At 35.6% G+C, this 26,490-nt stretch overlaps 2 protein-coding genes across 3 annotated transcripts; one reads left to right on the forward strand and one right to left on the reverse strand.

Moving 5' to 3' along the window:
* The first annotated feature begins 373 nt into the window (after window positions 1–373).
* Window positions 374–18,249, forward strand: LOC106143006 (anaphase-promoting complex subunit 5). Of its 2 annotated transcripts, none has more exons than XM_060946247.1 (13): window positions 374–767; window positions 1,005–1,081; window positions 1,163–1,379; window positions 2,488–2,621; window positions 3,340–3,452; window positions 3,821–3,977; window positions 4,376–4,581; window positions 5,672–5,909; window positions 14,076–14,226; window positions 16,220–16,441; window positions 17,008–17,442; window positions 17,621–17,781; window positions 18,092–18,249. In XM_060946247.1, the coding sequence occupies exons 1-13, from the start codon at window positions 638–640 to the stop codon at window positions 18,209–18,211; spliced, it is 2,361 nt and encodes a 786-aa protein (XP_060802230.1). In that variant the 5' UTR covers window positions 374–637; the 3' UTR covers window positions 18,212–18,249. The 2 variants fall into 2 exon arrangements, with proteins under 2 accessions (XP_060802230.1, XP_060802225.1); XM_060946242.1 differs by having other exon boundaries at window positions 376–767; window positions 3,818–3,977.
* Window positions 17,108–25,011, reverse strand: LOC106143129 (integrator complex subunit 2). The gene is made up of 7 exons (XM_013345132.2): window positions 24,493–25,011; window positions 23,957–24,330; window positions 22,496–22,680; window positions 21,707–22,055; window positions 21,326–21,398; window positions 20,353–20,536; window positions 17,108–20,251 (listed from the first exon to the last, which is right to left on the reverse strand). The coding sequence occupies exons 1-7, from the start codon at window positions 24,783–24,785 to the stop codon at window positions 18,332–18,334; spliced, it is 3,378 nt and encodes a 1,125-aa protein (XP_013200586.1). The 5' UTR covers window positions 24,786–25,011; the 3' UTR covers window positions 17,108–18,331.
* Between the last annotated feature and the right edge of the window lie 1,479 nt (window positions 25,012–26,490).

A 26,490-nucleotide genomic window follows, 5' to 3' on the forward strand; every position in this document is an offset into this window, starting at 1 on the left:
TTATTTTTATAAACCTGAAGAGTTAGTTTGTTTGTTTGAACGCGCTAATCTCAGGAACTACTGGTTCGAATTGAAAAATTCATTTTGTGTTTAATAAACCATTTATCGAGGAATGCTTTAGGCTATATTACATCACGCTGCAACCATTAGGAGCGAAGAAATAATGGAAAATGTGAAAAAAAACAGGGAAAATATTCACCATTGAGGGCTTCAATGCCCAAAATTTCTAAAAACTATTCCACGCGGACGAAGTCGCGGGCACAGCTAGTCGTAGATACACACAGAAGCCTACCCCTTTTTTGGGTGCTCCACACTTTCGTGAGACATTTCGCAAGAATTTCGGCGAGAAGATCTTTGGATCCAGACTCTCAGCTTTCTCAGTATGTGTAGATTTCGTGTGGAGTGTGGCGTGGCGCGGGCTTTAGTTTGTTAGTTTTGTCACAATCAAAGCAAAGACAGTTCATTTTTGGTTTTGTCAAAGTCAAATAAATCTGAAAATTACCTATTATTAAGATTATAAAGAAAACATTCGAAAACAAATTCATTTATAAAATCCGAAATATAAATTGAAATGATTGTTTTGTTTCCAATTATATAGTTTACTTGGATGGAATAAGTATATAAGCTCGATAATAAAATGGATTTAATAGTAGATAGTCTGGATTTTATTAAAGTAGGAAATGCTAGAGGCTCAATAGAAAATATCACTCCTCACAAAATCGCCGTTGTCGCATTTATCAGGGAATATGGACTGCTAAAAATAGAAGGTATAATGTGTTTGATTGGAATTACCTACCTGCCTTTGTTAAACGTCGCATAAAACAAATTTTCACATAATTTATAATAAAGTGTCAATCTCATGGAATCCTGTCACCCTATGCCTAACTTTCTCAACCATAAAATTTAATACTTGTTATTCAAATACTTATAAGAAAAAAATAAATATTATCGCTGTATATGTACATTTCAATATGAAGTGTTAAATAGATTTTTTGGATTTTTAGCAAAAGAAATGACTGACTGTATTATGGCACCAAAATATCGTAAGGACTTCTGTATATTGGCCCTTAAGCTAATTCAGGTATGAATCTCATTTGTTTTATACATTGGCTGATATCTATTATATATAATGTTGTTTAATACCAACTTACATTTCTTTTAGTGTCCAGATATGGAGTTCAAGGAATTGGAGGCCCTTCTCACTGATGGCCGTTACAACTTGTTAAGTGTACACTTGCAAAATTTTTGTGTTCGCCTACAAAATATTTATGCTAACGGAATTAGTGCTCTCAAAGATTGTGTGACTTCAACAATAGATAAACTAATGATTGAGCAAAGTGAAACAAACCCATGCATCATTACCAGATATAGTGTATTAGGTAATATTTTTTTCATTTAAGATTTTTTCACTCCCCATGAAAGCATCAGTTAGCACTTTTGAGTGCCACTCACCCTCTCATGGGGAGAGAAATGACAACATGGCATCTGTGTCACAGCTTGAGACCACTTGTCTTTGACACTGGGGATGTTCCAGTTTTGAATTCCAACTAGGGTTTTATGACGAACTAACCTTTTCTATAAGCCTGGGTTTTTGATGGCGATCTTTTTAAGTATTTATTATAAAGTTAAGTTTTTTTGTGGTAAGTATCTCGTAACACAAGTTTCAAACTTACTTCAAGGCTAACTCAATCTGTGTAATTTTTCCCATATATATATTTTTTGTTTATATTAGCCAATGTTCCTACATAAGTGAAGTTTAAATATAGTAATCTTGCTTTGAATTAAAATAATAATTACAAAAATAAAATGACATCATCCAAACTAATATAATAAACAGTTAAGCTCAGCAAATTTTGAAAAAGTTGACAAATTCTAGTATTTCGCTAGTATTAATGAAAATTAAAGATGAGCACAAGATATTAAACAGAGACTGAAGCAAAAACTAATTTAAAAAATAGGAAATAATTATTTTGGTCAAACATAAGTAAAAAAAAAAACTTATACATACAAAGTATTTGCCTTATATGGATAGAAAGTGTGGACAGTGAAAGAGAGAGTACAGAGAGGTGCTGGAGAAGAATGGAGAAAATAAGTTGGAAGGAAAAACACAAACAAAGAAGTGTCAGGTATTCAGAGTAAAAGAAAAAATAAACATTTAAAAATGCTAGAAAAGAGGGGAAAGAAAATTATAGGCCATTTAATCCAACATAAGGAATTTTTCAAAACAATAGAAGGAAAATTTTATGGAAAGAGAGAAAAAGGAATTTTCACCAAAAGTAAAATATTTAGACCAAATAAAAATTGTCCGATAGTAAGTTATGTACCTACACAGTAATATAAAAATTACCTATTTACCAGGATTATAGGGACAAAATTACCCATATTACTCTATCTATTGTTATAACTGTTAGAAAATTTTTCCAATACTTTTAGAGTTCGTCGCACAGTTGTCCCGAGTTATACAGTAGATTTTTTGTTTTGTTACAGGCTTTTATTTGAGAAGAATAATGTTATACCTTGACAAACTTTCATTTAACCAAGTTGTGTCATTGTATAAATCATTTTGCTTATATTATCAAAGAGGAAGGCCAGGGCTGATGATGCGGTCGTTAAGTAAAGAGGTAAACTTATTGTAGCCTATAATGAATTTTTAATTGAAGTTCATATTCATTACAAATTGTTACTGGTCGCGCGGTGGTTTAAGAACGCTCGGCAAAAGTAGAAGGGGCATGCGCAGTGATCAATTTTTAGGTCTATTAGGTGCGACGAGGAGAGAGGAGGGGGGGGGGGGGGGGGGGCGGGTGTGCGCCGACGGCGACACGTATTGGTGGATTAGTCACTCTTTACTTCCCACGTTGAGTTCGCGCGTCCCGTGTCTCTTGGGTACTGTTGCGTACAGATTTTTTTATCGTATTAATAGTAAGTCGTAGTGGGAAAAAATGCCGAAAAATAAAATTTACACATACACACTTGCGCATTTATAATATAAGTAGGGATACACACATACACACTTTCGCATTTATAATATAAGTAGGGATTATAAGTATTTATAAGGCACAAAATCCATACTAATATTATAAGTATATTATAAGATATGGATATAGTTAAATAACTGAGTTAAAACAAGGGCTACTTTTTTTGGAAAATCACGCGCAAATACAACAGCTAGTATTAAATAAATAAAAAAAACATTTCCCTTAGCATTTTTGAGCGCGAATGTACACATGCGCCGATTGCCCCCACTATTTTTGCCGAGCGTTCTATAACCACCGCGCGACCTGTACAATAGTACAAAAATTTCCTTACCCGCAATATTTTAAATATTGGATTCCTTTTCAGAAATTGAACAATGTAGAAACCCAGGCGGCTGCCCCATCAACATCTCCTGTCTTAACAGAGGAGACCAAATCTCAGGAATTTTCTATGAGAATGAATATTGTTGATAGAGATAAGTGAGTTTAATCATCAAAGCATATTTGCACTTTGGGAATTTGCGCTGAATGTCGAAATCATTGATCTCGTAAGGAAAAAAGAAAAAGCAGAAAATCCGAAAATGTTGCTTGGTTTTGCCAGCTTGCGTTTTAGTTAATGGTCTAAATATTAAAAATGTTAAATGTGTCCAATACTTACGGACACTGGGATTAATGATAAAGATAGTTTTATTTCACTTATTGGGCGGGAAGGCCCGACTTTGCTTTTTGTACATATTGGATCCACAAAACTGTGGGTTGCCGAGTTTTATCTATTTATGTTTGATTCAAGGTTGTTTTTAATAAGAAAACAACATGTGCTAAAATTACTCTTTATTTTTTCCTAGCAGCTTCGAGGAGGCTCAGTGGTCCCGCAAACAAGCAGAATTGTTTATAGCACAGCAAGCGAATTTACTGCAAATTAATGAAAAGAAAGCGCTACCTCCTAAACAGCTTCAAAAAACTATTATACAGATCATGAATGATGTGCATGATTTGCCGGAAATCGTAAGTTTTAAATTCATATTAAAATTTTGAAAAGATTGTTATTATCAATGCTGATTATGCTGGCATTTTATGGTAGTAAAATGTGGTAGACAAGACTTTCAGATCAGGATTAACATTAACTCTAATAACATGCTAATATCTTCCTTGTTATACCTACCGTAACCGAAGTCTTGGGCAAAAGTCGAATATTATAAATAAGATATTTGTATGGACCTTTTTATGCTACTACAAAGTAACACAGTACCTATCTACACTACACATTATTTTTATCATCATCCTTCTTGGCATAATGTAGTCCCGATTACATTCTCACCTTTGAAATTGAAATCCATATTCATGAAATTTTAACATCGAGATTTATTAAAAATATCTGTATTTAAATAATTTCTTCTTTCCAGCATTTTCTTAGTTTCCTAAACTGTATCCGAATGAGGGAGTTCTGTGGCGCTCAGGATTCTCTTTACCATTGCTTCGACCGCACAGTGTTCAGTGTATCGAACAACAACAATAATGTCCATAATAATAATCCATGTAACGATAAGAACAAGAATATTCGGTATGCCGCTCTCAACAGAGCCGCAATGCATACTCAATTTGGACATAAGTAAGCATCAAATTATCAATACATATAATAAGACAGTAATAATGGTGTGTCTGTACATTAAATCTATACTTATATTATAAAGCTGAAGAGTTTGTTTGTTTGAACGCGCTAATCTCAGGAACTACCGGTTCGAATTGAAAAAATCTTTTTGTGTTGAATAGACCATTTATCGAGGAAGGCTTAGGCTTTGTTAAAAATGTGAAAAAGAACGGGGAAAATTATTCATCCTCGAGGGCTTCAATGATGCCCAAAATAACTATTCCACGCGGATGAAGTCGCGGGCACAGCTAGTATTTTTCTAAAAATTCACACGGGAGTAATAAACTGTAGAATTAACTATAGGTCTATTATAAGTCTGGATAATTCTACTTTCCACAGGTTACGCGAAAAGCGACCAACACGCAGGCGGATCCGCGGGTATATTATTTCCGCGGGTTATAAATAACTGGCATATTATTGTATTATTTTCCTTTGCCTTGTATTATTAGTTTTATCTAAAGTGTCATTTTGATAGCTTTCATTGAAAAATTGATTTGCGATGCATTGCGATAAATTCTCCTGAATGTATTTTGTAAAGTTATAAAGAAGAATCCCATGATATTAGATAGCCTTCTTGATGACCGTAGTTTTGAAGTTTAATGCATTGAGCTGGCATCAAATGACTACAATCAAGTTTCATACTTTACATCACCACTGAAGTCCGGAGTGCTAGTCAGTGGTAATCGTGCTGTCGTATTTATTCTTAAGCTTAAGTAACCCTTTAAGTAACAACATGGTCACTTAATGCTGATATTTATTCTATACCATTCAACATCTAAAAATAGCAAACAGATAACATCCAGGTGTGAATTTGAGATCGAGATACAGAATAATAACAAATGTTTTATTTAAAGGATATTATAGGTATATGTATATGTACCTATAATATCCTTTAAACATTAAAAATATATATACAGCATACCGTTAATACAAACCTGACCAAATTCGCCACTATTACACAATTCAGGGTAGTATTCCGAAATACGTAGTAACTTGATATGCGGTTGTCTGTACACAAATATTATTTTGACGTGTAAAATCGTATCACCAGGACGGTGGCAATGGAGGGGGTGCGCGAGGCGCTGGCGGCGGCGCAGGAGGCGGGGGACGGGGCCTGCCTCGCGCACGCGGCGGCGTGGGGCGCGCTGGCGGGCGGCCGCGCGCTGCGGGACGCGCTGCTGGCGCGCGCGCCCCGCCTGCCCCGCGCCCCGCGGCAGGCCTCCGCCGCGGCGCAGCTGCTGGCGCAGCACGCGGCTGTCAACGGCGCCAAGCCCGCTGATGTCTTTCAGGTAGAGTATCTAATTTTTTTAGGGTAACGTACCTAAAACTAAAGGTTCAAGCAATAAACTTGAAAAATATATTGTATATATTCCACCTGTTCACAACTTACCGATAGAGGGAGTCACTTAAACACTGCACTGATTTTTACGAACTTATTTATTTAAAAACCATTTTTGTTTTATAGCTTTAACAGCGAACAACCATAGCGAGTTCTTATACGGCACAGCGCCATCTAGTGTCAGGAATCTAAACTAATGCTAACATTACCGGCCCCCAAGGACGGCTAGTCCTTTAAAAGGCTTGAAGTTATAACTATAAACCAAAACTAGAAATATAATTTAAACATAGAAAATAAAAGCAACGTCAGTCAACTTCACTGAATAAGAAATCTAAATAACAAAAAAAATAAACCTAATTATCAAAAGGAAGGGGACATATTTTAGTGATTGGTCGTTTAAAAATATTATTTTTATACTTGACAGTTACCACTCTGGTCAATCCATCCTTTCCGGGGTGTTTTTCAATAATACGACCCAATAACCACTTTCCGGGAGGACAAGTCGTCCTTGACAAGTACCATTGTACCAACATCAGGTTCCAAAGTGCAATGCCACCATTTACGGCGATTTTGTAAAGTGGTTAAATATTCGATACTCCAGCGAGCCCATACAGTTTGAACCATTTTTTGAATGAGCTGCCAACGATCCAGATGCGAAATTTTATCAGGGAGACTTACTTCCGGAACAGTCACGGTAGCTTCGCCAATCAGAAAATGGCTCGGCGTCAGTGGAGAAATGTCATCAATAGAGGCACCCATAGGGCATAGGGGTCTGGAATTTACGCAAGCTTCAACTTGACTTAACATAGTGGTGTACTCCTCAAAGGTAAGATAAGTCTGGCCTATTACTCTCTTAATATGGGATTTAATGGATTTCACTCCCGCTTCCCATAACCCACCAAAATGGGGAGATCCAGGAGGAATAAAATGCCACTTAGTATTCTCATTAGCAAGAAGTTCTGAGATTTCTCCAACCACTGTGGATGACCTATTTTTAAACATAATATCCAATTCCTTTGAGGCCCCAACAAAATTAGTAGCGCAATCACTCCACAAATCACTACAGTGGCCACGCCTAGACGTGAACCGCCGAAAAGCTGAAATAAAGGCAGCTGTGGAGAGATCGCTCACCAATTCTAAATGTATAGCCTTGGTAACAGTACATATAAACAAACAGATATAAGCTTTAGTAGTACGTTGACATCGTCCTGGATATAGTTTAAGTGTGACAGGTCCTGCGTAGTCTACTCCACTATTGCGGAAAGGTTTAGTAGGAGTAACTCTGCAGGTGGGTAATTGACCCATCAATTGGCTGATCGGAGTAGCAGAGTATTTAAAACAAGTTATACATTGACGTATAGTCTTTCTAACTAAATTCTTTCCTCCGATTATCCAATAATTTTGTCTTACAGTATAATGCGTCAATTGAGGTCCTCCGTGTAACGTCTTAAGATGGATATCTCTAACAATTAACAATTAACAATGCTAAATGACATTTAGACGATAAAATAATAGGTGACTTTACATCAAATTCAATTTCAGCGTTGTTTAAGCGCCCTGTAGCTCTTAAAATCAGATCTTCATCAAAATAAGGAGTTAATGATCGTAATTTACTAGATTTAGAAAGCTTTTCTCCAGTCCTCAACCTTTGAATTTCATTGTGAAAACTATTTAATTGGGACAAACGAATACAAACATTCTTAGCCTTAATTAATTCGTCAACGGTTAAATAGTGAGGAAAAGATACAACGATAGTCTGATCAACCTTAGTCTGAAGGCGAGTTTTACATATTTGGTAAAACCTAAAAACGTAGGCAGTAACACGTATCAGTTTCTTAAAATTTGAAAACTTGGTTAATAATTGCAATCCATTATTAAGATCTACTACAGCCGAAACATGTACCTTTACCTTACTTTCTAGATTTGTTTCGGGAATATCAGGGTAACACAATGGAATACTATCGGATTCTTGCAAAAATTGTGGTCCATCCCAAGTAACAATTAGGCGCTAAAGTAAGATTTATAATAAGTCTATAAAAGCGCTAACTAGATTCTAAAGTGGTTTATGGGTGTAACAAATTAGTGTTAGAGCGCGCTCTAACCCTACTTTACCCCCGAATTGGGCACAATTTTTATATTACTTAAGGTTGTATAATGACGGTATACAAGAGCTATGGTAATTGGCTAAGAGGTACAATCAATGCTATAAGAAAGTTATGATAGCGGTAACAGGATCTCTTAGCGATACAAGAGGGGTAAATAAGCGTCAACTGACTCCTTAAGCGGTACAGTAGAGATACAAAGGCGTTAATTATATTTTCAAGCGCTAAAAGGGAGGTAAATAGGTGTTTTGTAACGGTCTGAACGCTATTCAAGATAATTAAACTAATTTTGTGATCTAATAATAAATAATTTTATTTTCAATGGCTATAAGTTTACGACTAATGATTTTTATATTAAACAAAAAAAAGTGATATTGTATGGTGCGAAAGGAAGCATATTTTTGCTGCGAAGGGAAGTACACTGTGAATATGTTACATATTTATTGGCAAATAATTCGAGCGCCCGATGTATGTTGTCTATTTACTGAAAACTTTTCCACGTATTTACAACAATTTTTGTTTATTTTGGTTGCGACGCCATTGTCAAAAACAAGTAGTCAATATAAGAAATACAGTAGTGACCTTAAGCGCTATTACTTTACCTTTAGTCACAAAAAAGTAACAATAGACGCTAGAGGATCTGTTATAGCGAAAAATTATACTCCTATTTGACTTAAGGTAATGCAAGAGAGTTTTGTATAACTTCAAGCATTTGGTTCTATATAAGATTAAATAAACACCATTGTAAGGCTGGCAGCGCTTATTAATGCTATTGTGCAACTTTAGGTTCTTGTAAAGAGTTTATTATCACCTGCATAGCACTTTTGGAGGTAGTAGCTAATTCTTATTCTTATTTAGATCTTAGAGTTCTAAGATTCACTTAAAGCTATAACACAAAATGCTGTGCATGTACAACAGTGTTAAGATTTGCCATAATACATCCATAACCTTTAAGCTCGCCTAATTGTCGCGCTTGTAACTCTGTATTATAAGTAGAAGTGATATACGTTACTTGGTACGCCACTTTATCGCCAATAGTCATAAGTGCTGCTACTGTAATGCCTTTGTAGCCCACTAAGTAACAAAATAAGCTCTAATCGTCGCCTAATTGTTACTTGGGATGCCACCACAAGTCACATAACTTTAAAGATTCAGGGTTCAATCCTCGCGTCGCACAATCTGCGGGATTGTCTTTTGATTTAATATGGTGCCACTGGTCAGTACTTAAAATATTTAATATCTCAGTGGTTCGGTTTGCAACGTAAGTTTTCCAGTAGTTTGGGCTCTTTCTCAACCAAGATAACACAATAGTGGAATCTGTCCAAGCAAAAACGGAATCATTCGCAATCTTTAAACTAGTTTTTACATCTTTTAATAGTTTTGATAACAACACAGCTCCGCACAACTCTAATCTAGGTAGTGAAACTTGCTTCACGGGAGCGACTTTGGTTTTTGCAAGAACAAGTGAAACATAAGTTTTATTACTAGTAATAACTCTAACGTAAACGACTGCGGCGTACGCTAGACATGAAGCGTCACTGAACCCATGAATTTCCATCTTCTCTATGTCATTGAATTGTGTAAAAAACCAACGATTTATTCGTAGGGTTTCCATGTGCAGTAATTGGTTTCGATATGAAGCCCACTCTGATGCAAGTTCACTTGGAAGTTCATCAGTCCAACTAACACCACTAAGCCAAAGTTTTTGCAAGAATATCTTTGCTATAATAATGATAGGACTTAAAAATCCTAAGGGGTCAAAGATTCTAGCGATATCAGACAGCACTGTGGTTTTTGTAAAAGGTTTAACTGTATCTGTGACATTAATATGCAGTTCAAAGACATCTAACCGCGAGTTCCATTTAATACCTAATGCTTTAATTGTATTTTCTATAGTGATATCGATACATTCATTTGCGACTTTATCTTTATCTGGAATTTGTGCCAAAACCATGCTGCTGTTTGATGCCCACTTATGCATTAAAAACTGTCCTTTAGCCAAAACTTCAGTAATTCTACTTTGTAAATAAACTGCTGTTTCCTCGTCATTCGCACCAGTCAATAAATCATCCATGTAAAAATCGTTGTTAATAATGTCAAAACAGTCTGGATAAACAGACTTTTCATCTAAAGCTAATTGTTTAAGCGTGCGAATGGCTAGGAAAGGAGCACAAGAGGTACCATAAGTTACTGTGAGTAGACGCTTTTCAGTGACCTCTTCTAATGGAGAACGACGCCAAAGAATGCGTTGGTAGTCCACATCATTTTTAGAGATTAAAATCTGACGGTACATCTGCTTAATGTCAGCAATCAAACAAATCTTGTGTGTACGCCAACGTATAATTAAATCTCGTAGGTCTTGTTGTAGAGCTGGTCCTATAAGCAGCTCATCATTAAGTGCTGTTCCATGTTCAGGTTTCGCCGATCCATCAAATACGACCCTTAACTTAGTTGTCAAACTAGACTCATTGACAACTGCATGATGAGGTAAATAATAGGGTTTGTGAGTAATCTTCTCCTGTGAACTGACATCTTCCATATGATCTAAATTTTGATATTCATCAATAAAGTCGGTATATTTCTTTTGGAATTCAGGTTTACGTATGAATCGTTTCTCCATCTGCAATAATCTCTGATGAGCAATTTTACGTGAATCACCAAGTCTTGTTTCATACGATTCTCTAAATGGCAGACTAACTATATATCTACCTTCATTTGTGCGGGTGTGAGTTTTTACATAGTGTTCTTCGCATTTGATTTCATCCAAAGTCAAAGGTTTCTCATGGGGTAGATATTCTTCTGTCTCCCAAAATTTTCTTAATAAATGCTCGATCTGAACTAGAGCTGACGAGACCACAATTGGGTGTGTGGACGGACTTGCTTGTGAATGTGCAGTGCCAGATACTAACCAACCAAGTTTTGAATTTTGGGCAATCAAAGATCCGCTTTTCTTAAGTCCTTCTAATAAAATCTCCGAATATATATCGGCACCCAACAAAAGATCTATTGGTCCCGGTTTGTTCATGTGAGTATCTGAGAGCGGTATTGTGTTAAATTCTGACCATTGTGATATATCCAATTCTCGTGTGGGAATAAGTGGCGTCAATTTTGTGAGTACATGAGCACTAATTTTAGTAACCCATTTCGAATCGAGTGGTGAGTAGATATCAAAATTAACTACATAGCGTGATTTGACAGCGTGATTACTTATGCCTGTGATGTTTGTCTCAAGTAGTGTCTTTTTTAGATTAAGCAACTGAACAGCAGACTCCGTTATAAAGGTAGCTTGCGAGCCCTGGTCCACCAAGGCACGTAAATGAATGAGAGTTTCATTTCTATTCTTAATACCAACTTGAGCTGTAGCGAGCAGGACTTGTTTTTCAGGAGAAAATACTTTCATACTAGTGATCTGGACAGGCTCCGATGAACAGGATTCTTTATCTGAGTCTGGGGAATCAGCAATGGCAGTCTTTGTGATTAAATTCTCATTGTGTAACAGCGTATGATGTTTGTAGTTACAAGTCCTACAAGTCGTGCTTTGCCTGCAATTTCTGATGGAGTGTCCTTTAACCAAACAATTGAAACACAGGTTATTGTTCTTAGCAAAATCTCTACGTTGTTCAACTGTCAGTGTGGTGAAATCAGTGCAATGACAAATATAGTGATTATTTTTGCAATAGGTACATTCAGTCTCTGTTTCAGTATAAAATGTTTTGACAGCCTTAGTCCTTTGTATTTGTGACGATGCAATATCTTTTCTGTCTCTTTTCTGAGTAACTTGTACCATTTCTATAGCCCTGAATCGTCCTTCTAAGTATTTATTTAATTCACTCAAAGTTGGTAAATCCGTTGAAGCACCCAGTGATTGCTCCCAAGCTTTGTGAGTTTCTAAATCTAATTTGGAAACAACAATATGTACAACAATCGGATCCCAATTTCTCGTTTCGATCTCTAAATTATTCAAACTATTAATGCACTCATTCGTAGTATCGAGCAAATCTTTTAAGCCTTTGGGACATTCGTAGGTGAGTTTCTTTTGATTAAGAAGGCGACTGAGTACATTATTAACAATTATTCTCTTATTGCTGTATCTGTTAACTAGTGTCTCCCAGGCTTTACTATAATTAGCGGCTGTGACATCAAAATGGCGAAGTAATTGTTCAGCTTCTCCCTTTAAACTGGACCTCAGATAATGATGCTTCTGAATATCACTGAGACCCTTGTCTTGATCGATCAATGAAGAAAATAAATCTTTGAAATTTATCCAATCACCATAATTTCCAGAAAATGTGGGTAAGTTTATAGGAGGTAGTTTAGGTTTTGATATTACAGAACTTGTCGGTGCTTGTGTGGGTGAAGAAGATTTTAGCATTATTTCTTCCTTTAAAGCTGTTTTAAAATCCAAATATATCTCTTGCGTGTTACTAAACAATTCTTTCGCTGACTTCCTACCTTCCGCACTAATGTCAGCATTTTTAAGAATAGAGTGATGTTCGTTGGAATAACTCATCCAATACTGCTCCAATAATTCCTTTCTTGTTTCTAAATAACTTAATGTATGACGAGACACAGATGTTTTCTTGTAATTAGTGTATAGTTTTAATATATCTTCATATATATCTGATAAAATAGTAGCCATTTTTAAACAGTTGAATTAATATTATAAAACAGTTGACACCAGTAACCAGTTATATTATTCACAAAGAAACACTGTATTTATTTTAGTTCCTATAGCATTCACAGAAATTAATGTTTGTTCAAATTGTTTTAAGTTTCAAGTTCTAAGCAAGAAAGCGAATATTCTAAGTGTTTGAACAACATGCGAAATTTTTACAAGTCTATGTTACTTCGAAATTTTCTAAGTCCAGGGATTAGAACACGAAAATATTACAAGTCTTTTTCTCTTCGGATTTACACTAAGTCCACAACTAAACACTTTAAAAATTTCACAAGTCTTTTTAACTACAAATTTTTCTAAGTCTAAAACACTTCACATTTATTTCACTGATAATCCGCTCGTTTAGGACCACTAATGTTCACAACTTACCGATAGAGGGAGTCACTTAAACACTGCACTGATTTTTACGAACTTATTTATTTAAAAACCATTTTTGTTTTATAGCTTTAACAGCGAACAACCATAGCGAGTTCTTATACGGCACAGCGCCATCTAGTGTCAGGAATCTAAACTAATGCTAACACCACCTTATATTTTAAGACGATTAAATAAGCAAAATTTTCCTCCAATATTACACCAAAATTCACCTTATTTTTTAAGATTAAGCAATAAAACGGCAAAACCACCAAAAAACTCAGATATATCATAATAAAAACAAAAATGGGTGGACGTCAAAAAAAAAAAACAAAATAGTTTGTCTATAGACAGCAAGTTGTAATTCTACTGATGACTTTGTAATAAAAACCCAAAAAAAAAATATGGCATATTTTTAAGAAAGTTTTTGGTCGATTACAATACACAGGTAGAACGTGAATATAAAAAAAATATTTTAGTAACAAATGTGATGCTGGTATGGAACCAATCGTGCGCGAGTTTGACTCGCACTTGGCTGGGTTTTTTATTAATTTACCTTAAAACAAAGTAGCAAAGGTATTACGAAAAACCACTGTGTTACATCCTCACCACTCTGGAGAGAAGCTTGGGAATACGCTTAAAACCATGATTTTAGTCACTTTTTCCAACGAAACGACTTCCGTCTGATCTCCGCAACCTTTGCAGGTTTAATTTTAGATCATGGTTACGCATGCAGTTGTCTTATTTGCAGTTATCTTTGCTGTGTTTTTCCCTCATCTAAAGAGCACTTAAACTAATGTTCATAACTAAGAAAAGAGTAAATGGTACTTGACAAGCGGTAGGATTTGACCCTTTACCGCGAGGCATTCCTGAGGGCATCATTAACTTTGAATCGGGCACTTTAAGTTCTCTTTTAAGGTTGCAGATGGACCCCAGAACGCAACCGGGACGCCTGAAGAATGAAACGATCTTTTTGTTGCAGATTATAACTAAAGGGGACACCATAAATTACCTGCATTCTATGACTGATCTGACGATGGCTGGTTTAGCAAATACTGCTGCTCTTTGGTCCTTATATGGAAAAACTGAAATGGCATCAGTGAATTGTCAGTTATTGCTTAATTTAAATACAAGTAAGTTTAGAAAGCTATTATTATTATTTTTACTGTAAAATGTACCTACGATTCGTTTTTTTGTATGTATCATAGAATAATAATATAACTCATGGTATATATTTATATGGTATATTATGGTGTAGTATATTAAAACGTAGAGTGTGCAGATCAAAATAAATAAATATATATAATTATATATAAATAAATATATACGGGACAAATTACACAGATTGAGTTAGCCTCGAAGTAAGTTCGAGACTTTTGTTACGAGATACTAACTCAATGATACTATATTTTTATAATAAATACTTATATAGATAAACATCCAAGACCCAGGCCAATCAGAAAAAGTTCTTTTCTCATCATGCCCTGGCTGGGATTCGAACCCAGGACCTCTGGTGTCACAGACAAGCGTACTACCGCTGCGCCACAGAAGCCGTCAAAAGAAACAACATAATATAGAATATGGGATTATAAGTTATTAATTAGGTCCATACATGTGAAATTAATGTTTTCTTGTACTGGCCACTTTAATCACTAATTTCTCCCCTTTGGTTGGGAATTCCAAATTCAAATTTATACAGCTATATACACATGTGTTTGTGTGTCGTTAACCGACATTCATTTGCTTTTTCTTGTGATTTTTCTGTTTGTGTCACTCAGATTACGAAATGGAAAACTTGAAATATCGCATTATTTACGAGTACGAGTTCCACTGTGGCACTAGTGCTGCGGAAACGGCTTGAAGGGATATTGATGTGTATAGTGGTAGTGTTGCAAAAGAAAACACAGTGCGTTTGACCGGCACAATAATGAAGGATTATAAATCAAATCATTAACTGTGACGAAAAGTGGATTCTCTACGATAATCGGAAACGCTCATCGCAATGGCTAGACCCTGGCCAGCCAGCCAAATCCTGCTCCAAGCGATAATTGACACAAAAACGTTAGGTACATGTTTTCTCAAATCTGGCCGGCATTACGGCAGACGTCTATTGTAGGCTGCTTGTAGGCAACCTTCTTTGCTGGCTTAGCGAAAAATGTCAGATATTTATTTTTCGAATATTTTTTATTTTATTTCCAAAATATAGTACTTTTATTTTGAGTATCGAGTTGGTTTCGTTTTTTGCGGTGTTTCCATTGTAAAAGGATCGACAGGAACTTCATCATCAGATTTTTCAGCAACATTCAAAAACCTCACGTTCCTCGCTACAACAGCTTTCGCTCATTTAGTAACCATCCTCAGTAACCGTTTTGGTTTTTAGGATAACCTATAAAAATGCTGTTTTCCTCAAGCTGCAAACTTGTCCTTATTTAAATGTAAACTTCAAAAGATTGGGAATAATGTATCTTAATAGGTCGATTGAACAATTATTTATATGGTATTTCGCCATTTCTCGCACTAGATGGACACCTATTTCGTATGTGACAAGCAGTCACAACTGCGTCTGCCCAAAAACCGGTCGACAGCTTTGATGACAGTAAAATACATCTTGCCATCTCGATAAGCGTACTATTCATCCGGCTACACCGTTTGTTGAGGAGTATGAGAAATAGAAAAACTCCGACTTATCCTTTCCTTTTTCAAGAACTGTCAAATTCTTTATTGTAATACTCGTGAAGAGATTGACTGTTTTTAAATATCTTATTTTCTTACCAGATATATTTTCTATTATATTGTTTATATATTTTAAAAACAGTAAAAACCATGCTCATTTTACTTAGCAAATATACTTCACACCATTGTGTAGAATCGTAAATAAACATAAAATAAGCAGTATTCTTCATAGGTCCTACAACATCACAGTACCTAACCAATTTTCAAAACTTCATTACAAGGTCCATTTGGCGGAGAAAAGGGTCAACAACAAATTTAACGGCGAATACATGTCTCGCAATCACGTAACTTCTTACGACGACGCTAGTTAAATAAATTTTTACGCCTAAGTCACAATGATTTAGAAGTTTGATTAAATCATTAGCATTGAGATTGAGAGACAAATTGTTGCAGAAAACAAGTCCGGGTCGGGCAGCCTGGGCCGGTCGGGGTCGGTGCGGCAGTGGCCGGCGGCGGGCAGCGCGTGCGGCGCGGGCGCGGCGATGGCGGCGTGCTGGCGCGCGCAGCCCGCTCTCGCGCACGCGCTCGCGCACCACGCGCGCGCGCGCGGCGACGCGCACCACGTGCTCGACGCGCACGTCGGACGCTGTCACGCGCAACAGGCGCTGCAGGCTGGTTAGTTGTCTCGATATATTTTTACTATCGCATTGGAAACTTTAGCGGCATTGCAATGGGTAAACAATTTCAAATTCGCGGTAGGACGCGGGCCCTCATTGAAAATTTGTTAGATTGTCATCTATCATAATATTATGGGAATATTTATAAATTTTATCGTAGATTGAACATTAATTAGTAGGGTAGTTAATCCTATAGGTATCTTATATATATAATTCTCGTGTCACAATCGAAACGGCTTGACCGATTCTCATGAAATTTTGTGATCATATTCAGTAAGTCTGACAATCGGCCAAAATCTATTTTTCATACCCCTTAGTGATACCGGGTTGTCCACCCTAAATTTTTTTTTTTTAACTAGATATTACTTAAAAATTAATTATATGGCAAAACAATGTTTGCCAGGACAACAAGTAGGTATACGTATATTGATTCTGGTTCATACATATTTGTTTTGATAGTACGAAAAATAAAGACATTTCTAATAAAATAATGTGCCTTACCAAAACATTTGTACCTTTTACGTCACTGTTTTGGGAAAATATAAATTTACTATTGATTTTTAGGCAAATGGGAAGAAGCAGATCAAAGTATAAAAAGGTTGGCGTCATTGGACCGATGGGAAAGTCAACTTTTGAAAGCTGAGATGTTCTTTTTGAAAGGGGATTCGACAGAGTCGTTACGGTCACTTCACGACGTGCTAGACTACTGCAAAACAGAAGATGACAGTTTGCACTACATATCTCTACGATTGAAAGCTATGATATTGATGTCGCAAGTTCAACATACTTTCAGCAGCATACAATCAACGAACATCATGATTCTCAATGAAGCACTCTCATTGGCAAAGAAATATCATTTGCACTATTTAGCTGCTACAGCAGAAATGCATATTGCAAATGTGCAATTGCATAGTGGTTGTGCTAAGAATGCTTTAGTTCTCGTAAGAAAAGTTTTGCCAACAATAATGGCGCATGGCAGTGCGTACGATATCGCGAGATGTAAGTATTATATTAGGTATGTTTAAATGTTGTCAGATCAATTTGCCAAAACAGATGTGTGTTAAAATAGTATTTATTATGATTTTAAAATTTGTAAAATCATTGGGGTTGCCCTCAATCGAGGAAACGCGCATAAAAAAGATGTTATAATCTCGCTGATTCGGTAAATTGTTTGCAGCCCTGCTGTTGTACACGAAATGTCGCATTGCGTCGGCGCCAGTCGCCGGGGAATCCCGTGTTCAAGTCCTGCAGTCATGTTGTGAAGCGTTGGACTTTGTCAAGAAGAATTTCGCGAAAGTTGGTGCCAATGCTAGGTTATTGCAGACGTGGTACTTACAGGTGAGTGACTTTGCTCGACTATAACTGTAGTAAGTGGGTGTATGTTATTTTTGATTTATTTATTTACTTTGATAATGTACTTCTTTGTCGAAATCAATCTATCCAATCCAAACGAATATTATAAACAGGAATGTTAGTTTGTCTATCAGCACTTCTTAATAGTTCACCACTAAACCGAATTTGACGAAACTTAACTACTTACTTTTTTGCAATTTCCTACCTACAGGAACGGAAGAACTGAAATAGTATAACGCAGGCGGAGCTGCGGCCGAAAGCTTTTTTCTTATAATTGTTATAAAAATTGTTCCAGGCACAATTATTTCACGACATGGGAAACCATGCTGCTAGAAACCAATGCGCATGGATGTACAGACAGTTGGAAACGCAGAATCCAGTACTGCCATCAAATATGCTGCTAATTATGTTCTAAAATGTTTATCAGGTTTAGTCAATAAATACTGAAGTTCATATGTTATTTATTTTGAAACCAGTCACTTAAACGACCCCACGTCTCGTCTACATAATATATGCTAAAAATAATACATTACATTTAGAATAGTTTGTCATTCAAAAGAGCTTTGTGTACAATTTCAGACATTGTAACTTTAATATCCCTGCACAGAACTTCAGCCACTAATACCTTCGTCTCTGGTTGTGTTTCTGATACAACATATGCTCCATCGCCCATAATGTGCGAGTCATTCCAGCAGTGGCCGAGCGATGCTTGGGATTCACAAATTCTTCTAAGTTGCAACAGTAAAGAAGTAATGTCCTCCAATAATGACGGGAATGCTGTGCAGATTCTTACTAAAGATTTTAATGCTGGTTGAAACAGTTCAAGGCGCAAGTCACTCGGTAATACGGATAATAGCGTAGATAGAGTGTTAACACATAATCTTGCGATCGACATCGCTTTCGGCAATGCATACTGTATCGATAAATGGGAAACTAAATCGACTGCAAATATCTGCTTTTCAAGTGAAGCTTGGCTCAACAGCTCTGGTATAAAGTCCAAGCATATGTGCATCGATGGAATACCTTGAACAGTCACTGGTAATAGTTCACGAGGATATCCTTGAAAATGTACGAGTTTCGCTAAAGATGGTTCTGAAATAAATATCTGATGCAGAAAAGAACAAATTATACTTCTGACTTCCCTTAGAGACCACATTAATTCCGGTTTCGACTCATCTTCCGAAGTTTCTAGACATGCCTCTAATAAAATTTGTAGAGCAGCACTTTCTTGAGCTGCAACTAATGCGTTCTTTAGCTCTTCGCGTTCTGAATCTGATGTTAACTGGCCACTTTTCTCAAGAAGAGGTTTATCTAATAAATGCCTGCTTAGTTGACTTCTCGATGCTGCTAAACTGGCTTCTAGAATTCTCAGTACTATTTTTAAAATGGGACCGCATCTAAAGACTCTTATATCACATCTCAATACTTGTAATGGATCAACTAGGACGTTTTCTTGTGTAATAGTGACATTTCTTCCATTTCCATTTATATCTAATAGAGCATTAATAGACATTATCCATAGACAACGAGGGAGAACTGTATTGAGTCTCAACCAAACTTCACGATATAATTCTTGAATATGTCTAGGAACTTGGTCAGCTAGTACACTTTTGAAATACTTTACAAATATTTCCGCGAAAGGCCAAATATCAGTCGGATTTTTATTGAGCATGGCTTTAAGAACTTTTCCGGTTTTGTATGGGTTTTCTTCAATACTTTGAAATGCTTCATGAATAGCTGATTCCGATAAGGCAACGTCATTCTGATGCCGACACGAATCTCCAAAGACCTGATCATCCATCCAGTCATCTACGAGAGAAAGCTGAGGAAAATGAGTAGCTAATAAACGAAGCAGCGGACTGAAAAGACCTCCATAGCCCATTTGATCTTTTTGTGCTTGGTGAAGCAAATATTTTATTGGCAGTTCAGATAAAAAGGCTGCAGAATAGCTTTTCACTTTCCTGCCGTTTGCAATAAGAGAAGCAGTATTTGACAATCTCACATCTTCATAAAGTAGGAGATAATATATAAGCAACAACTGAGACGCCAATGTTGGCTTCTCTAAATTAATGTCAATAGGGGATTCACCATTATCTATCTCCATTGGAGTAAATGATTTATTCTGTACATCAAAGTTTGCACCGAAAATAGAATTTCTGAAAACTTTTCTGATTTCCTCTTCCGTTATTGGTTTATTGACATATTCATTAGTTCCTTTATTATTAATAACCAGGATCGAGTTCACATAGACTTCAACAAGGGCGGGCATAACCGGGTGTAAGGGAGCGGTGCAGTTGCAGATTTGTTTGTATATCCAGTTTTTGATAGGGACTTTGTGTTTGGAAAAGGCTCTTGACTTCAGTAACTGATGAATGCAATGTACAGGTAAATATCCTGGAATGTTGTTGCTCAGATTTACTGTGACCGGCACCTTGACCGCATGTGCAGTTACAACCTGAAATATTAATATATATCAAATCTTTTGCAAACAATATCATGAAAAAGGCACAAGGTTTTAGTTGTCTATTTGAATGTCATTTTTATATTAAAACTTACTTGTTCTGTGAATATTTCTTGGGTAAATGCTTGTTTGACACGTGCCAGCCCATTAGGGCGCACTGGCACTCGCATGCCCAGAGTGGCGCAGACAAGTTCACCTACAGCAGCAAGTTGGCCGGAATGAAAGTGGATTGCTATAAGAAGCAACATTTCGCCGAACGATGCGGTTACGCCCGAATTACTAGAATATATTAACATTAATAAATATTGATAATATGAATAAAATAATTTAAAAAATAATGCAACTTACTTAATGTTTTACATAGCAGATATTGGAAGCTCATATGGAATCAAAAAATAGAAAATTTAAAGCAGAGGCTCCAATCTTATAAGTTTGTAGTTTTCTTAATTTGCATCGGGAGTACAAGCGGAAACCCTAATAATAATATCTAAAAAGCCATTTCACAGAAATCGTCCGCTGGAGTTCATGTAAAACGGCGCATTATTGTTTACTAGTTACTACTGCCCGCAACTCCGTTTGCGTGTTATTGGAAATACGCAGGTTAGTTTATGAATTTACTCAAATTTCCTTACATATTACAGCCTTCTACATCACATTACATAACACACAACATACAGACAGATTTTTTTTCAAATTTATGCTCGGTTACAATTTTTTTTATCGTTATTAGTTCTTTTTTAAATATGCCCAATGTACAGACATTTTTTTCTGTTTTATTATATAAATTTTATTGATGTGTGCGTTGCTAGTCACACGTACACAACTCTAACAGTAAAGCAAGCATCAAGAGATCAAAAGATCTACAATGAAATGGTTGTAGGAGATGGGGCACTAAATATTAATAAAATGCATTTTACTAAAATACTCTAAATATGGCTTTTTTCAATATTTAAATATTTTTTGAGAGCTATAAAGTAGTCAAAATCGAGTCCAAAAAAAGTCGAAATCGTAGAACAGCGTGCGAAAATGTGAAATGCCTCTTAAAATGAAACCTGAGAAATAATTTACCTTTCAAAGTATGCTTCTTCCTTGACCAACCATTGAACCCACTCGATGGCTTTCTTTTCGTGTTCTGGGGCAGCTGTAAAAACAATTTATTCAATAAATTAATTCCGTTCACGAAATATAAATAATCGGTCAACTAATTTCACCCATAATCATGTAGGGGGGAGGAAAAATCGCTTTAGGTACAAATTCGGAGTAAAAGATTTCCCATGATGCGAGTATAAACATACACAGACAGAAATTATAAAAATGTCATTTTGGCTTCTGCTGGTCTTATATAGATTCCTTATATTGACTTTTTGCCAGTATCTTTCAAGTACAGATATTGGTCAGGTACTATTTTATTATATTTATAGAAATAGATTCTAATAGTATAACACTTACCCATAAGTGAGGGACATGCTAGTATCATACACAGGCTCAAAGAAACAAATCTAACTCCAGCTGGAGTTGGGGGAGGTTTCTGCGTCACCAGTCTGAGCAGGCCGGCCACTTCGTCATCTTGAAACTTAATTCCGGCTATGCCTCGGAGAGCGCAATATAATCTCAACAAAGCAGATGCATTGACCCCAGCTGTGGCATCTTTGAGTCTATTCAGTAATTCTTGTCGTAGTTTTGTCAAGGCTGCATGACCATCACCTTTCCCTCTTTTGTGGGAATTTCGTAAAAATGTTGCAAACCAAGCTCTAGTAGTTTGATCGGATCCTAAGAGTAATCCAGACATAAATGCCACCTAAAAATGATTTTCAATGTAGTAATTTATCTTAATACACAATACAAATATTACATCAAATACTAAGGTGCCGTGTGGTACCAATAAAAAAATAATAGTACCGCTACTTTTCTTTTCCATGGATGTCGTAAAAGGCGACTAAAGGATAGGCTTATAAACTTGGGATTCTTCTTTAGGCAATGAGGTAGCAACCTGTCACTATTTGAATCACAATTCACCAAGCAAAAAGCTGAATGTGGCCTATTACCTGTCTGTGGCTGGCTCTGTCTACCCCGCAAGGAATATAGATGTGATTATATGTATGTATGTATTAAGATGTCAGGGAAGGCTAAGGGGCTGAACATGAATTGCATCTGGCTAGGGCATGTGTCTATTCCATGTTCTATATAATTGTGAACAGAAAATGTAAAAATTTGGTTTTATAAAATTTGAATATTTACCAAATCATCTTGATGGTGTGTCAAAGTGAGGTTGACAATCAAAGATGGCAGCCGTGCCGCTGATGCTGCTTTAGATCTTATAGAAGCAGCTATGTATGGGCATGCATTGCATAGAGCAGTAAGGGCCTTGGCTCTTATACCTCCTTCTTCCCCTCTCTCTGCATTAAAAACTAATGATTCTGCAACTGTAAAAAAGGACATATATTTTTGTTAATTGAAAACTGAATTGAATACTTATTATATCTCTTTTGTTTGTATTATGGACACTTATAACCTAAGTTGGGGCCACTTTTCTTGTCCTAATTTTTTTTGGCAGAACAGCTTTTCATAATTGGTCTAAAGCATACTAATAAAATTTGGCATAAAGGTAAATGTGGCATATTAACTTTTAGGCTAGGTTACTTATGCTTAAATAGTTATGCATAAACCATTATGCAAAATAATTTTATGCCTAAAGATCATTATTACATAATATGGTAAGGTACATTAGATTATGGCTTAATTTTGTAACCATAATCTAATGTAGCTTACCATATTTTTGCGCCAATAGATCCAAGACCATCCAGACCAAATTTTATATTTAAAATCAGCAGTTACCATTATTTATGCATACATTTCTGCAATAAGAATAGCATACTTTTATTTATTATAATGATAGTTATGCACAATATGACTTCACGTAATGGTTTACATATAACTATTTGAAGCATAATGTATCCAAGCATAATCATGTTTAGGCATAACATTATACAGCATAAATATATTTTAACATAACCTATCCTAGTTTTAATTGGTACAGTTTGAAGCTCCATTCGCTCCATTTTGTGTTGTCATAAAATACCCCTAGTAAAGAGTTTTTAAACCTTAATTTTTATTATGGCGGGGCTACCGTCATTAAACCTTGTTTATAAAATCTATTCTAACCTACATTGTAGAAGATGAAGCTTTATTCGCTCCACTTTGCGGAGGTCAAAAGTAACCTAACAAACTTACTGTCACAATTTGATTTTTCATTCTTCAGTTTTTTTTTTATTTCCCCCTTTTGTTTAGTAACTATGAAATCAGGAGTTATTATTAGTTCTTTAGATTTTAAATACCAACAAAAAAAGAAGAAATATACCGACAAACTCAATTGCATTGAAAAAATTATTAACAACAAACATGAATTCCCTTCTGAACTTGTCTATTTACAAGCTAAACATTTTTTATTAAAATGATACTCTTAATTTTTAATAATTACAATAAATCAGGAAGAAATATTATGACTTTTGACCTTTATGCCTTAGAACTTTATATGTATAAATAAAAATTATGGTAAAATACATTAGCCTAACTATAATTATCCTTAAAATTATGTCAACAAAGGGGTCCTAAAATCAGCTTCAATCATATATTGAAATCAGATTAGACCATATAATCCTGATGTTCCTATAAGACTCTTTCTCTCTTTGTTAAACTTACCCTCCTGTAGTGTATCTGGCATGTTAGCAACAACCCAGGATATAATTATTGGACCTTTGTTGACATGAAGAAGTACTTCAACAACATCACAAATGTTAAGTAAATTTGGTAGCTCTGCTAAACTTATGCATATTACATCAGTAATCTCCTCCAAATATACTTCATTGTCAAACAATTCTGATGGTTTGATCATACATTCAACATTAGTATTCTTATTCTGATTGTACTCAAATATCTGTGCCTGCATCTGTAAAATTTCTGATAACACCAGGCGCACACGGCGAGCAGAGTCCGAATGTTCAAAATCATTGGCAATCCCATTTACAACCTTTTGTATTAAAAAGGACTCCACACATTGAGATCCATTTTTTTGCCTGAAAGTAAGATAAAGTTTGTTGTTAGCTTTACAAAATAGAGTAGATATTTGAAAAAGTCATATCACAGGTTTTATGTTAATTTCGTTTAGCAAAAGTAGTTCCTTCAATGAACTTGTTCAAATTATTTAATAATTATGCAGTATGTGTTTGTATACAAACCTCATTTGTTGTTCCTTTTTTAAATCAACTTCTAAAGTATGAAATTCAATTGATAATAAAGAAACAATAAAGTTGACTAAATCTATTCCAGAGAGTAATGTTAAAATATCTTTCTTGGCTTCGGCACAATATCTGGTAATGTCCAATGGGGATATGAGTGCCATTCTTACCAAGCATGGTATTATTGGCCTTATTTCTTCATGATTAAATTTCATTAAGGCTTCAATATCAACATGTTGTATAGCTTGAAAAACCTGAGGTAAAACAGGCCTCATGAATAATATATCATCCATTTTATAGAGGTTAAATGACAAAGATCCTTATTTCTTGAAAATAATACTCATTGATTGTTCAGAATACAACTGATTATATATCAATTCGAAATATTTGAGGGATATTACGTATATTTGTACTCAAATTGGATTAAAAATATATTCGGATGTTCGACACAACAATAAAATAAAACTTGATCTTCAGTGAAGTGAAGAACCTTCCTTCACACAGATAATTTAAAATGTATAAAGAATTCTTCACGTCATAGGTATCGCTGTCACTGTCATTGTCACGGAGCGAAGAAGTCATTGATTTTTTTTATTCGACGATGGCAATAGTTATCTATGGCATATGTTTGTAAAAAAAAACCTATCTAAAAAAATCGACGATAAAATCGCATTTGTTGTCAAAAACATTAATAAACATTTTATAAGAATGTCGTATTTATAACACTATAGCAGGAGCAATGTTTCGGTTCGACCACCATCAAAGGTAAGATCTTCCGCCAGGCTAAGTGTTATGCCTGGGGAACCCCGGCTCCGACGATAATGTATCGGAGGTTGTATACTATATTGCTCCAATCCGTGAAATCTTTGCTGGCGCGATTTAGGTTATTCACTGTTTTTGGCTGATAGCGTCGCGTGATTTTATTTTTTATTGTTGTGGCGTGTTGCGTAGGGATATCGCCACAACACAACAACTCAAGACGCCATCGTTCAACTAAAATTACCACTACTACTCATGGTGTGAAAGGATATATTCTGTGGAAATTTCAAGCGTCTAGTTCTAGCGATCATGGTCAAAAGGCTGCAATGTTCAAAAGACTGCAATATTTGAAGCAGATAAGCATTACGTAACTTAAGTCATATAGATGGCATGCCACTGCTACAAATTCCTATTAAAATTCTATGATACGAATTTTTTTTGGACTACAAACAGTCTTACATATCTATTAAACGTAAAATCTAAATACATAAGAACAGAGAAAAGTTACAACAAAGACGCGTAATACTAGTATGACTTACACACAGGGTGACATTTAAAACAACTGCATCCTTTTAAACATAGATTATACCCATGCTTCTGAGTTTGAGCCTATTTTTATTTAAATTAAACGTCATCATTTTCACATTTAAAAAAACCCTCAAAAACTACGTCACACGCTTTATTAAAGACCAATACTACAAAAAGAAATTAAAACTAAACATGTAAATAAATGTCTGAAAACTAAATTATTTAATAGTATCAAGATCAAGTAAAGTACAGAGTTGTCGAGATCGCTCAGCTGAAATAATTGTGTCGTTGAGCTCTGAATCTTACGCGTCGCTTTTCCGCCGGCCGCCGGATATGACGTATTTAGGATCGTAGATTTTGATACTTTTATTTTTTTCGTAATTTCTGAAATATGAGTCGATATTTTTCTCTTAACGTTTTTAAATATCCTTTAGATGAGTACACTTAACAGTTAAATTTATGCAGTTGAATTAAAAGTCACCCTGTATTTAAGGACATAGTAAATCATGAACACGTTTAATTTTATAAAATACTAGCGACCCGCACCGGTTTCGCACGGGTGCAAAGCTGAAACCAAAATATATTACAGAATGTCTTTTATACTCGTTAACAGCAATTATTTTTTACATTTTTATTTATTTATTTTCGCAAAGCCCTATAGGGAGAAGCGCGCATTACGACGCGTTATTTGTAGGCAGCGCCGCGGGCTGG

Source organism: Amyelois transitella, chromosome 2, assembly GCF_032362555.1.
Source record: "Amyelois transitella isolate CPQ chromosome 2, ilAmyTran1.1, whole genome shotgun sequence".
NCBI lineage: Eukaryota > Metazoa > Arthropoda > Insecta > Lepidoptera > Pyralidae > Amyelois > Amyelois transitella.

Bases quoted from the DNA above. Each gene is read 5' to 3' on its own strand.
- LOC106143006 (XM_060946242.1), top strand. From the start codon at position 638: ATGGATTTAATAGTAGATAGTCTGGATTTTATTAAAGTAGGAAATGCT. The intron at 768-1,004 runs GTATAATGTGTT...TTGGATTTTTAG, and splicing joins TGGACTGCTAAAAATAGAAG to CAAAAGAAATGACTGACTGT. The intron at 14,227-16,219 runs GTAAGTTTAGAA...AAATTGTTGCAG, and splicing joins ATTGCTTAATTTAAATACAA to AAAACAAGTCCGGGTCGGGC.
- LOC106143129 (XM_013345132.2), bottom strand. From the start codon at position 24,785: ATGGATGATATATTATTCATGAGGCCTGTTTTACCTCAGGTTTTTCAA. The intron at 24,331-24,492 runs GTTTGTATACAA...TCTTACTTTCAG, and splicing joins AAAAAGGAACAACAAATGAG to GCAAAAAAATGGATCTCAAT. The intron at 20,537-21,325 runs GTAAATTATTTC...AATATATTCTAG, and splicing joins GAAGAAGCATACTTTGAAAG to TAATTCGGGCGTAACCGCAT.